General features: G+C 43.5%; 1 protein-coding gene across 3 annotated transcripts in view; it reads right to left on the bottom strand.

Moving 5' to 3' along the window:
• Window positions 1-13,338, bottom strand: part of SPATA13 (spermatogenesis associated 13) — a 58,272-nt gene that overhangs the window by 15,265 nt on the left and 29,669 nt on the right. For 2 of the 3 annotated variants that reach the window (XM_042839225.1, XM_042839226.1), the window contains 3 exons: window positions 10,932-11,076; window positions 797-933; window positions 180-359 (listed from right to left, as the gene is read on the bottom strand). In XM_042839225.1, the coding sequence (XP_042695159.1) occupies window positions 180-359; window positions 797-933; window positions 10,932-11,076 (462 nt within the window). Of the gene's footprint in view, window positions 1-179; window positions 360-796; window positions 934-2,885; window positions 2,972-10,931; window positions 11,077-13,338 lie in introns of those variants that run through there. The other variant, XM_042839227.1, reaches the window with a different exon arrangement.

Here is a 13,338-nt window from a genome sequence, read left to right as displayed (position 1 = left end):
AGGGTACGATCCTCTTCTGCATTATAATGTGGGAAGTCACCATGAGTTACACCTCTGGTGTTTGGATGTAAAGATGCTGAAGATCTGCCCCTTCTTTTAGATTTAACACCATGGTCTCTGCCACGCTCTACTACACGGACCTCATGTATCAATGGTGCAAAAGCAACAGAGATACTAACCCTGACAAAGCTAGCTGGAAACCAGGCTTCTTTGTCCTCATTTCTTCCCCACCACCAGTCTTTGTTGGAAGCTTCCAGGACTCTAATGACATCTCCAGCTTTGAAGCCCAGCTCTTGATCATCCATAGTGACATGGTCCCAGAGAGCTTCTGCATAGACAATGCTGCCATCGCTTATCAGCTGAGATGGGAAGAGAAAAGGGATGTGAAGGACAAAGGATAAACAATGAACTATTTATAAATCACCAAAAAAAAGATCAAAACATCTCACCAGAGTGCCCAAGATTCATCCTCCTAGAGGATAAAACTAAAATTCTGGATTTTCAGAAATCTGTGCATACATCCATTAGAGTAAGAACAAGCAGAGTCCTACTGCAGAGCAGCTATATAGCTAATGAGTCAGGCTTCCAGTGAAGTGTTGTCACTGTGCTCTTCCCTTGGCATCTGACCTTGCACACTGTCCGGGGCAGGATACCACAAATGCTGGATACTTCATTATGATGATTACAGCCATTACACTTTTTATTAATAAGAAACCACCCACGTGCGGAAAGCACGCACTCCGCCGTGTTAACAATGCAAAGATTCCCCAGAGTGGAATGCAACCCAGGACGTTACCTCATTAATGGCGAGCTGTTCCCCTCCAGGCTGCAGGTACCTTGGTGTGGCTTGGCAGAGCTCTTCGTAGCTGTAATCTTCCTCACTGCCATTGTCATCCACCAATGCTGAAGATTCGGTCCCGCCATCTGCAGCAGCTGAAACAAAAGGCAGAACAGCTGTTTGTGCAATCATTCTTACACAAGCATCTGTTCCAAAAACAAACAATGCGAGAGGAATCGCTTTGGAGTTGCCTCTGTTACTATGAATATAACAGTAACAACGAAAGCGTAGGGTTCACCGGAAAACACTCTTCAGACATGAATTACTTTTTACTCTTCTTTGTAATTTTCCCTTTTAGCATCTGATGAAATAGAGACGTTCTCCTTTCTGTGTGCAGAAAAACAGAACTACATTTTTTTTTTTTTCACTAAATCCAGAAGAAATGCGAAATAATCTGACCCAGAAGAGAGGTCTGGGTGCAGTTACCACCACTGCCAGTCCCTGGCTCTGCTATATCCCTGACACGTTCCCCAAGACACCATCGAAACGAGTGGGCAGCCCACATCTTGCAGGCAAAAACAAGTCAGAAACAAGGTGAGCTTCGTCGTGTCTCTACAGCCACAGAAACCAAGAGAAACAGCAAGGAAATGACTGTCTCTGTGCACACGAAAATCTGGAATTACTGCATAGAACTTCACAGAATAGTTTTACTATCTGGGGCTCCATCTCCAGGTGAGAGGGCCTTGTGGCTATCATCTCCCCTTCACAAATGGAAAGGATTGGTTTGGGGACCAATAACACTGGTTGACTCCGGTCCACATGGCTCAGGGCCAGACCATGGCTTGGAAAGCCAGCTGCAATGCAATGTCCAAAACAGTTCTGGGGGTGAGCATGAAGCGCTCACGATTGGTGTCTCACTGCTCAAATGCACTGCCTGGTTAGTCCTTAATTTATCTCTACAGGTTTACTCCTAAGGTTGTCCCGAACTAAGAATAACCAGAAAGTCTGAAGATCCCACAGTCCTCAATATCCAGTCAAAAATAATACCTAGAATGGGGTGCTAGTGTTGAACTCCTTTTTTCATGTCTGCTGTGTCCCAGATAAGCAACGCAGCAACCCAGCATCCCTCTCCCTTCCAAGGGGGAGGGATTTCTTGTCTGAATTCTTGAACCTGCTGCTCCCACCCACTCATGAGGCACAGCAGCAGACCCTGCCCTGCCACGCTGCCCTTGCTTTACCCATGTCACAAACAGACATATTATCAGTTTTCTATTTTACGGTGAGGTTTACTTCAACCCCCACTTCTGGCTGCTCAGACCATTACAAGCCCATTTGGTCATTTGGGTGTTGATGTACAAGAGATCAAAGCTGAGAGCCGCACTCATTAAATAAAAAAGAAGCGTTTTGTTTTCTTTAAAAGAGGAAAAACATGCCACGGTCTCGATGTAATGCAACACAGCTATTCTACCATGCTCTGCTACCCACTGGCACTTTAAATATGCACTCATGCTGATGGCATAATAGCAACAAACAAGGATGGGGAATTCCTTCTTAAAAAAAAAAAAAAAAAAAGCAAGATTTTTTTCCTAGGGACTCGTAAATCTGAGCACTGATAAACTTCTCAAACACACCCTGTAAAACATATTACAAAATCTGCAAGTAAATAATTCATGAAATCAATGTTTAGCTTATAAATCAACAACAAAAACAACACCTGCATCATCGCAGTGATCCCTTATACATTTCCTCTGCAATATCAGTGCTGCCTGCTGGTTCGTTCTGGCAGGGATGGCACACGAGGATGGCACACCAAGACATCTCAATTCATTTAGCTCCAGGTGAAAAATGGCTGCGATTTTGGGGTTGATAACTGCTCATTGCTTCTCGGCAAATCAACGAGTTCACACAGTCTTTGCAGGCAGGGCTGTGCGCCGCGGATGGGCAGCTGGAAACTTAAGGATGCTTCAGAGCGCTCCCACCTCCCAGCACTTCGACCACCGGCGTCACCATTGGCTGCCGCGAGTGACACGGCGTGAGCGCAGCCAAGCCCCCCATCTGGCACAACCGCCTCATTCAACACCGTAAAAAAAGAAGAGCGGGTACTCACTCGTGCCCATATGGAGGCTCTCCAGACTCCAAAACCGTGCCATTCCCCCGCGGGCCACCATGCTGACACCGGGGTACCTGGCCAGGGCTTGCGGAGCTGCTCACGAGGGCCCAGCTCGGACCCGTAGCCGCCTCGCCCCCGCAGGCTGCGCGGGAGGCCGGGGCTGCGCTGCCGGGGGAGGAAGTGCCAGAGCGGCGGCGGGAGGCGGCCCCGCAGTGGCGGGGAGGGCACTGTGCCTCGCTGCGATCCCAGCCCGGCGACTGCGAAGGGAGAGCTGGACGGAGCGGGGAGTTCCTGGAGTTCCAGCGGTTCTAATGTAATCAGCCCACCGCTGTTACACCACACAAGCAGAAATCAACAATGAAGGCCTTTTTTTTTTTTTTTTTTTTTTTTTTAACGTGGCTGTTGGAACTGCCTCACAGCGAACTGCTGTGTCATCACGCAGGGCAGCAGAAGCCAAAAGGTTAAGGCTGCAGAAGACAGGGAGAAAAGGGAGGACGGAGGCATTTTCTCACGCAGATGGCAAGCAGGGAGCGAAAACAGGGCTCCCAGCAGCAGTTACTGGCTGCAGTGCCCACCATCCGCACAGAACTCCCTCCACCTACAAGCTCGCCAGGTGCTCTCGCAGAAACCCAGCCTGCCCCACGGGACTGGAGGCTGAGAGGAAATCCCTTCTGAACTGCCAAACTTCCCAGTCACCTCTTGCTGCTTAGTGGATTGCAGTAAGCTACTCTGTATTGCAAGATGCTGACATCTACCTTCACGTTCTTCTCACAATTGGTAAAAAAAACAACTGCAAAGACAGAAACCAGCTAGGGAAACATCCAGGTACATCACCGTGCTAGTGAAGGATTCTCACTTTACAGCAGCAGAAAACAAGCTCTCTGCCATGCCAAAACCCATCTTGCTGAACTGCCAAAGGGAAACCAGATCAGACACCACACCGTTCTTACAGAGGAGAGATTAGAAATCATCTCTGGAAACCAGTCATCCGATTTGACTCTTGCAGAGTGGCACAGAAGTGCGTGTTTGCCTGGTGACTCATCAGCACTCCATGGGCTGCTGCCAGGAGGAGCCTGCCCTCCTCCCCTGCACAGTTCCCAGCTGCGTGGCCATGAACACAGCTGCCACCAAAGCTCTCCTCTGGGTGAGCTTCTGCTGGGCTCATATCCTCACAGATCAGCCGAGGACAGGCGAGGGCTGCCCTTGCAGTGGCAGACCAGTTAGTGTGCCCTCACACACTGCTCACCAACAACACTGAAAATGCTGCGTAGAGCACAAGTGCTGCAGCAGCAGAAGCTGGATTGCCACCTCAGGGAAGTCTTGTTGTAGGTACCTTCCTATGTTTGCTCCCAGCTCAGTGGTTCCATGTTACCAAAGCATGCAAAGTTTGAACCCTAAGTTTTGGTTGCCTTAAACAATTTGAACAGACAGTAGGAAGTACAGAACATATAATAAATCCCACTTCATCCTTTTCTCAATATTCTATTGAGGCTTTGTATAAGAAAATGTCATGGGACCCACCCACCCTAGGGCAGAACAGAAGTGCCCCCAACCCACTGTTCTCTGACAGCAGCAGGCAGCAGACGCCTAGGGAAGAACATAAAACCAGATGAGGCATGTAATGGTGCTTTCTAATGTACTCCCCTACATCCCAGCTATCTGCAGATCAGATTCCTCCTGGGGCAGATGCGGTATCTCAGTGTTTAATGAGCCAGAATTTTCAGATCACTTTCTGCATTTCTGTAAGCTTTTAGGATCTGACGTATCATGTGCAGCAGTTAATTTTGTAGTTTAATTTTACAGAATATGAAAACTGTCTTTTGTTTTGAACTTAACTACCCGAGACTTTCATTTAGTTCTTACATCATTAGAAAAAATAAAAATTCATTTTTCCCATGCCAATCAGTGGATAGACATTTATTCTCCTGTTCTTTTTTCCAAGCTGAAGTGTCCAAGCCTAGTTAATCACTTTGCATAGAGGCAATGAATGGATTTTCCTGTCCTTTTCGCCTTTCTTTCTATTGTCCCTTGTAAGAAATGCCTTTTGAGGTGGAGAGGAGCAGGCAGATGGCCTCCACATGCCACCCCAGTGGCACAATCAGGCTTTCTGTTTTGTTCTCCATTCCCTTCCTACAAATTCCCGCCCTTGTATTTACTGTTTTGACGGTTACTATGCACTGAACTGACATTTTCTTTATCTGTAGAATCACAAGGCAATTGCCTTCAGAAAGTTCAAAGTCCACCCCTCAGTAAGCCGAGCTTGTTTTCCTTCATGTGCACTACCTTGCTTTTATCAACACCAAATTCTACCTGCTGACAGTGAAATCCCTGCCATGAAACCCTTCTGCTACTCTGTTCAAGCAGCTTGTGTTTTCACTGCCATGAATAATGCAGCTCACATGCAAAAACAGTAAATTCATTCCAGACCTCCCTTTCTACATTATCTGTGAAGGCACCAAACACAGAAGACTGATGCAATCCTTCACATTGTCCACTCATGATCTCTCCCCTTAAGAGAACCAGTCACCTTCCTCCTCTCTCAGTGCTTCATCACTCAGTAATGCATAGGAAGACCTTCCCTCCCATCTCCTCTAAGAAATGCACATTGACTCTTCTTCATAAGAGTCCACCATTCTGTTGCTGTTACTCTCTATTATAGTTTCAAAGTACTACATACAATATTTATGTATTCTATGCACTGTTATGTCAGATTCACAAGCCTACTGCTCACTGGATCACTCTGGGTGCTTTTTTACCAACGGGTATATCATCGCTGCCATCATTTAAATTTGGCCCATGAACTACCCCCCAAATTCTGTTTCTTCCAGCCTCAGTCAACCAGCTCAGCTGCAGATATCCATAGAGTAAGATGACACATACCCTCAAAGAGCTGATATTTTATCCTCCACACACCTGAGGAATGACTCAAGAATTGTTTCCCTTCCTGTAGGTTTCCTGCTTTGCTGCACTAAGTAGTTATTACAGTGCACCTAAAAATGTAGCACTGTTCCCCATTATACTGCTTAAAACACACAGGAGCAGTTTCAGTGGCACGGGCTGCCAGAGAAGCTGTAGATGTCCCATCCCTGGAGATGTTCAAGGCCAGGCTTGATGAGATCCTGGGCAGACCTAGTAGCTGGCAACTCTGCCCATGGCTGTGGGTTGGAATGAGATGATCTTTGAGGTCCCTTCCAACCTAAGCCATTCTACAATTCTACGATACTATAAGTCTCCTTTTATGACTGTGCTTGCTGCCATTGACACTTCCCTGATTTCCTTAGTTCGTCACATTTATTATCATTTGTGTGATCTCAGGTGGTTCATAATTTAATCTTGTTATGATGCTTTTCCTACTTTGGCATGGCAATACTAATCCATGGATCCTGTAACACTTGCTGATGCGATGAACTTGTTAGCTTTTCTTTAATACATTAGAGACACTCTTTCACTGGTACAACTGCCATCCCTATATGTTTGCACAATGGATGTGCTCTGCTAGCTATCTTCCTTCCACTACATTTATTATATACCCATATGCCATGTAGCTTCTTTGAAAATATGTGTATTTCTCCATCACACTTTTAAATGTTCACTACAAGTGGTGGGGTTTCCTGTTTTTCTGAATTGTTTTTAAGCAACATTTGTCCAACAGTTCCTATTTTGCAGTAGAGTTTTGCCATCTTCTGCCCCATCCGTTATTTCAGGATCACTTAACTTGCTTTGTAAAGGATGTGTTGTCCCATAATGTGTATTAGTTCATCTTGCCAGCTTTCCCCTAATTCTTTGTTTGGAAACTACTCTATAATCTCTTGATTTGCGTGTCAGTGGCCTGCTTTTCTTTTGCTTCAGAAAACAAAGGATCTTTTCATTTCAAATATTCCTCTGTTCATAAATAATCCAAATCTCCTTTTTTTTTACACCATTTTTCTGCAAGAAGGTGCCTGAAGTTACAAAGGCCTCTCTGTCTGACACTGAGCACATTATTTGGCAGCATTTCAGATTATTTTACCATTGAGCTCCTCGTCTCCTAGTTTTCACCTGACAGCTTCAGTCTGCTTCCTGTCCACTGCCATTCCCAGGGCACCTATCTGCCCCACAGCAGGGAAGGGGATTTCATGATGCTCCTTAACCTCCTGTTTCTGTCTTCCTGCCTCTCTGAGCTTTTCAGAAGGCAGCAGCCACCAAGGAGCTGCTTGCAAGATCAGAATGTTCCACCCTCCTGCTGACAGTCACAAACATGCCACCAGTGCACAACCTGGCAATATGCATTTCCTGCTTTCTCACCTACTTACATTCTCACTCTCCTGGGGAGCAGGATAGCAAGGACATAGTAGTAACCTGCAAACTGTTTTCTTGGGGAGTGATTAATAACATCTGCTTATTCATTTCCATGGCCAATAACTTACTTGAGGTGGCTTTTTATCTGAATGGTGATAGGAATAGAGAACCTGAATACCTCCTCTCCTAGTCTGCTTGTGCCTCAGCTGCACTCTGCACAGGCTGCACAGCTGCTCAAACCCAGCACTGATGAGCTGTGAAAATCTTGACTGAGCTGTGAAAACCTTGGTGGTAGCTGAATGGTAGGGTGTGCAAATGAAAGGATGTATTCATCTCAATAGCAAGATCTACATTTCAACTCAGCATCTAAACTCCCATTACAATTAACATGAATTGAACAAGCTGAGAGAGGAATTCAGTCCACTCTAAGGATAGTCCTTATCAAATCTGCTGTGGGGGAAATTACTAAGGGCTCCCATCAGTTGCTTTAACGTAGGTACTTAGGACCATTTCAAGTATTTTGGATGATAGGATTTCCTTATCATGAAAGGAATAGTTGCCCATAGGTTCTTGGTCTCAGATGCCAGTCCCGTGTGTAAACTCAGGTATCCCTGTACTGGGCACCTGGGGTGGACCACTGAATCAAGCCCCAGACCACCACTGCCTGTGAAGGGTGTTTGAAACTGTTACTCTCGTGGAGATGGTCACATTTGGAGTAAATTGAGCTGAATCCCACCCCACCTACTCAGAGCTGAGGCTATCTAAAGGGGTTCACAAATGAATTCAGCCAAATTCAAGCCCATAGGGTATAAAAAAGACAGAATTTCTGAGATGTTAATAATAATTTCTTCTACTGTGATAATTAGTAACTTCATATTAATTTAAAGTTGTAATGCTATAAGCAGATGAGTAGCACTAAGAGTCACAAGGGAAGTTTCCCTTACGTCTTGGCTGTTTCTGACTCCTACAGCATGAAGATTCCCCGTCTTGTAGCTGCTGATTTTCTAAAAATTTAAATCTTCAGTTCTATCTCCCACTGATACAAAAGTAGCCGTGCAATATATTGGGCTTTAACAAGTCAGTAAAATAAGATACTGCTGGTTTTCAAGGCTTGGGTCCAGAATTTCTGTCTATAATAAAGGGCTTCTGTGTTATCATATTTCACTGTACATGAGCAAACAAAAAACTCTCACATGTTCAAAGACAAGGAAATGCCTTGTGAATTTAAGAGAAAAAGGAAAGAGACCAGAATGTGTGACACTAGTCACTTCATTATTTTCTACTGGAGCTACTTAGAATATCTGTGCAATAGCCCTTTAATTACAAAGCCACTTGCTTTCCCACTTGCCTTCAGGGCTTTCATTAAAGAAGTTTTTCCTGTTCAACTTCTATGTTTATTATAACAAGTCATAAAAGTCCCATCTAGTATAATCAATATTGCTTCACTGTCTTGAAAACTGGCAGAAATCTTGCTTTGAGCACTCATCATCCTGATGCTTAAGGAGAACAGCTATTCTAAAGCTAAATACCTGGAAACACACTACCCTCAGGCAGTTGTCTAGGGTAACTAATGTCGTTTCATGTGATTAACAAAATGGAATGGATAACTCAAAAAAACCCCAACAATTTATTCTCTGTGATACTTAATTTCTTTTTTTTCTAAACAAAAACTGTTCATTTTTGGACAGTCTTTGGAATCACAGACCGAGATCCCACATGGTTGCAACAAGGACTGCAAAAGGAGATGCAGTTCAGCTCTATGCCCAGTTTGAATCATTAAGTAAGCTGAGATACCCACAGCAATGACACACCCCACACATGGGTTTTACAGTCGTTCCCAATGTTTTCCTATAATAAAAATGGAAACACTAATATTGTATATATCACATACCTCTTTGCCATAGGAAGCAAGTTTAAACTCTTTTTCTTGGAGAGCACCTTCTGCAGAAAACTGCCTAATATTTAGGAAGAAAAACGCAGTTTAAAATGTTCTATAAACTGATTTGTAGCTGACAGATTTTTGAGCAGAATTTGGATATTACCCAACACAAATTTAACTTAGAATCATATAAAGCAAGTACTGACTATTAAAGATAAGTGTAATTTTACCAAAGAAACATTGAAAAATGCTTTTTGTTAGATTTCCTGCTTAGAATCATAGAATCATAGAATCACCAAGATTGGAAAAGACCTCCAAGATCATCTAGTTCAACTGTCCACCTATCACCAACGTTTCCCCACTAAACCATGCTCCTCAGTAAATCTAAATGTTTCTTCAACACCTCCAGGGATGACCTGACCACCTCCCTGGGCAACCCATTCCATTACCTGACCACTCTTTCAAGGAAGAAATTTTAACTATATTTTATTTAACTGTATTTTAACCTGAACCTCCCCTGGTGCAACTCGAGGCCATTCCTTCTCGTCCTATCGCTAGTTATGCTGGAGAAGAGGCTGACCCAACCTTGCCATAACCTCCTTTCAAGTAGTTGCACAGTGATAAGGTCTCCTCTGAAACTCTTCTTTTTCAGACTAAAAAACCCCAGTTCCCACAGTTGCTCCTCATAGATTTATGCTCCAGATCCCCTACAGCTTCACTGCATGACTCTGGACACGCTCCAGGGCCTCGATGTCTTTCTTGCAGCGAGGGGCCCAAAACTGAGCACAGTAATCGAGGTGCGGCCTCACCAGAGCTGAGTACAGAGGGATGATCACCTCCCTGTTCCTGCTGGCTGTGCTATTGCTGATACAAGGCAGGATGCCATTGGCCTTGTTGGCCACTTGTGCACACTGCTGGCTCATGTTCAGCCAAGCACGGACCAACACCCCCAGGTCCATTTCCTCTACACGGTCTTCCAGCCACTCTGCCCCAAGCCTGTAACATTGCCTGGGGTTTTTGTGGCTAAAGTGCAGGACCCAGCACTTTGTCTTGCTGAACTTGTTGTAGTCATAGCAGGCCCTGTTCAGACATCTTTACTGATTCTGTGCGCAAGGAGGCAGAGTGAAGGCTCCCAGCAGCACTTTGTGCCAGTGAAGGCTCCGAAGTGAACATTTTGCTTATTTTCAAATCTCATCAATAAAACACAACTGTTCAGATTATGCTCGCTGTGAAAGAACACAATTGATACCAAATTCTTCTCATCTGCAAGAAATGTTCCACTAAATATGACTTTATATTACTTACAGATAACACTGTGTCCTAATAGGAAAGAATTACAGAAAAAAAACACGCAGCATGTATCAGAGGCTGTGAGGAGGCAATCTTTTTGGAATCATCATTGACCAGAAATCTAGCTGGGCTACTTGCACCCCTGAGGTAAGCAAAATGCAGCTGCAAACACTTGTCAGAAACAAGCTATTCAATTATTTAACGCTTTTCTACCTAGGAAGTGAAGCTGAATGCATAACAAAATTGTAAATAGATGTGGTGTGGTTTGCATGTGAACTCAAGCATGTTGTAACTTATTTCCTTCATACTTCAGTTTTAGCTGTGGGCAAATATGTGAACAGAAGGTGGAAAATACAGGAGCACAAGTGGCATAAAAGAGTAAACCAGAGCAAAGAGGAGGTGTGAAGAACAAGGTTTGTGCAAGCACCACAGGACAAAGCTACTGATGAGAAAGTTCTGAAACTAAGCAAGCTAACTGTGCACAGCTTTGTCACTGAGTTTGTCTGCACCATTTCCTATTTCACACTGAGCTATGTGCTGGCCTAACCGGGGGCAAGAAGCTGAGACCCAGAGCTAAAAGATCTTGCACTTCTCACCATTAGATGTTCTCATCTGCCGCCGTCGCCCAACGCGGTCCAGGCCAATGGGAGTGCTCTGTGAAAAGGTGAGGGGCCGGAACCTGGCAGAGACGGCTTTGTAGGGGGGCACCTGGTGTGCGGGGACGGGCGGCCGTGTGGTGGGCTGCGGGGAAAGCATGAAAGATCAGTGTTACAACCAACTTACTCATCGGTCTGCTGAGTACAACGTGGTGCGAAGGACGGCTGCTGCTGGTAGTCCAGCTAATGACAGGGGCAGCAAACACGCCCACCCCACACAACCTCAGGTTTCTTAAATGCTATTCACCATATCACATTCTGTAATGTTATAGTTCTCTGTTACATTAAAACTCCATAGTTTTCTCTTACAATCAGGCACACAGTGTAACTTTCATCTTGTAATACTCCATACCTAAATGCTCTGGAATCTAACTGATTTCAGGCTAACTTTGCAAATACCCATCTGAATGCTCTAAGAATGACCAACACTGCTACAGCTGGAAGTTGCATACATTTTCAAGGCTGCTTTTTTTCTTCATATAAGTAAAATAGATTTCTTTTGTAAAATTAGAATGATGGTCTAAATGATCCCCTGGCTCTGAAGATCCCAGGAGTCACATTAAAAAGAGATAACATTTAGCTTACTTTTAAGTTTATATAGAAGACATTTTCTTTATTTAAATAATTCATTTGCTTCATTATGGTTAGAGAACCCACCTATTTGCAAATTGAGTCTGATTTTATGTCATCTTTAAACAACTTCACATCAACCAGGTTGAATGACCTGGCATAAGCTCTCCATGTTAGACAACAAAACTCATCATGCAAACTTCAAGGAAAGACATATTTAATCTTCTCTCATCATTCAGTGGTTATTGTTCATAGGCCCTTTCATTAAATAATCTGAAACATGAGGGCTTTTCTTATGGTCTATCTGTTGACACTCCCTTAGGAAATCAACAATTTAGTATTGTTTGAAAACTGTATCTCACACCTGAGCAGTCAAAAAAAAACAAAACACATTAAAGAAGGAATTAACATTACGTTCCCAAAATATTCCTTTGAGTTTTCAAAGCTTTTAAGAAAAATATCAGCAAGGTAAAGATCAGTCTTTGAAAGTCCCATGTAAAATCCATCTACACATGTATTCCTGATTCATTAGCCCTTTTCTCTAACATTTCAGCTACGAATGTACAAATGTAAGGACTGTCAAAAAGTCCAGTGTGCATTTAGTACAGTTTAACTGCGACCTTGTCTTCAACTTCATTTCCTCAGTACCCTAGCAATGTCTCAGGATCCTATCAATAATAGACTAAACAATAATAAGGAGTAAGTCAGATCTGTTGTTTCAAATAGCTAACAAAAGTAATGTCAGTCACTATACACAAGTAATCGGCCAATTAAACAACAAAGTTATTTATTTGCAGGCAATTAGTATTTTTTATCTAAGGCATTAATCCAGATTCCTTCTCTCTCTAGTGCTGTTATTCTGTGGTAGACCTGTGAAAGCCATCATTTGGCTTAAAAATGTGCCCTTCCTGGGAATGCTCCATACTTTTGGTTTTGGCCACAGTTCTGTGGTCCCAGCAGTGTGCTCACTGAAGCACAGCCCTTGCAGCAGCATCCGAGCAAAGAAAGAGTCAACTCAAACGGCTGCCCTGATGGATAGTCCTTAGCTAATAAACTGAGCAAGGTGCGAGCAAGGTTTGAAGAAACACCCATTTGTTTCCAGCAGTAAATGAAGGGGTTGGAATGTTCAATGAGTTCCATAATAAGCAAGAATTATCTGGGTTGTTTTAAAGATAGTATGTTGCAATACTCAATATCCCTTGAAATACATGTATCTGTGGGTAAAACGGCTGGACCAGGCTCTGGGCAATCTGATCTAGCTGTGGATGTCCCTGTTCATTGCAGGGGAGTTGGACTAGATGACCTTTAAGGGTCCCTTCCTACGCTAAGGATTCTATGATTCTATGGCCAAAAATTTATAAGAGCTTTCCTCTTTTAAGTATTGACAAAATTAATTTTAAAAATATCCCAGTTACATAGCCTTTGATTGAGGAAAACCTCCATTAGCTTCAGCCAGTATTGCTGGTGCAAACGTCAGGATCCATCATTTCATCAAGAAAATATAAAGAAAAAATGTGCAATATGACAATTCATATTAAAAACTGCTTTTCCCAGAAGATTGAAAATCCAGTACTAACATTATTTCAGCAGATAGTTTCAATCAGGGGTCTAGCAGAACCATAAATAATACTGCATTGGTCTTTCCAGAAAAAGTAGTATGAGAAAGGTTAAGAGGATTCCAGATAATATTACTAACCACTGGAATCACATTTTTAAATTTCTTTTATTACTTACTAATAATAAATTTGTGCTTTATTAACTTGGCAGCTCCTTCAGG

This window comes from Centrocercus urophasianus, unplaced genomic scaffold, assembly GCF_019232065.1.
Source record: "Centrocercus urophasianus isolate 14NV4802_14NV808 unplaced genomic scaffold, USGS_Curo_1.0 seq_9, whole genome shotgun sequence".
NCBI lineage: Eukaryota > Metazoa > Chordata > Aves > Galliformes > Phasianidae > Centrocercus > Centrocercus urophasianus.
This window is presented reverse-complemented; position numbering and strand designations above follow the sequence as displayed.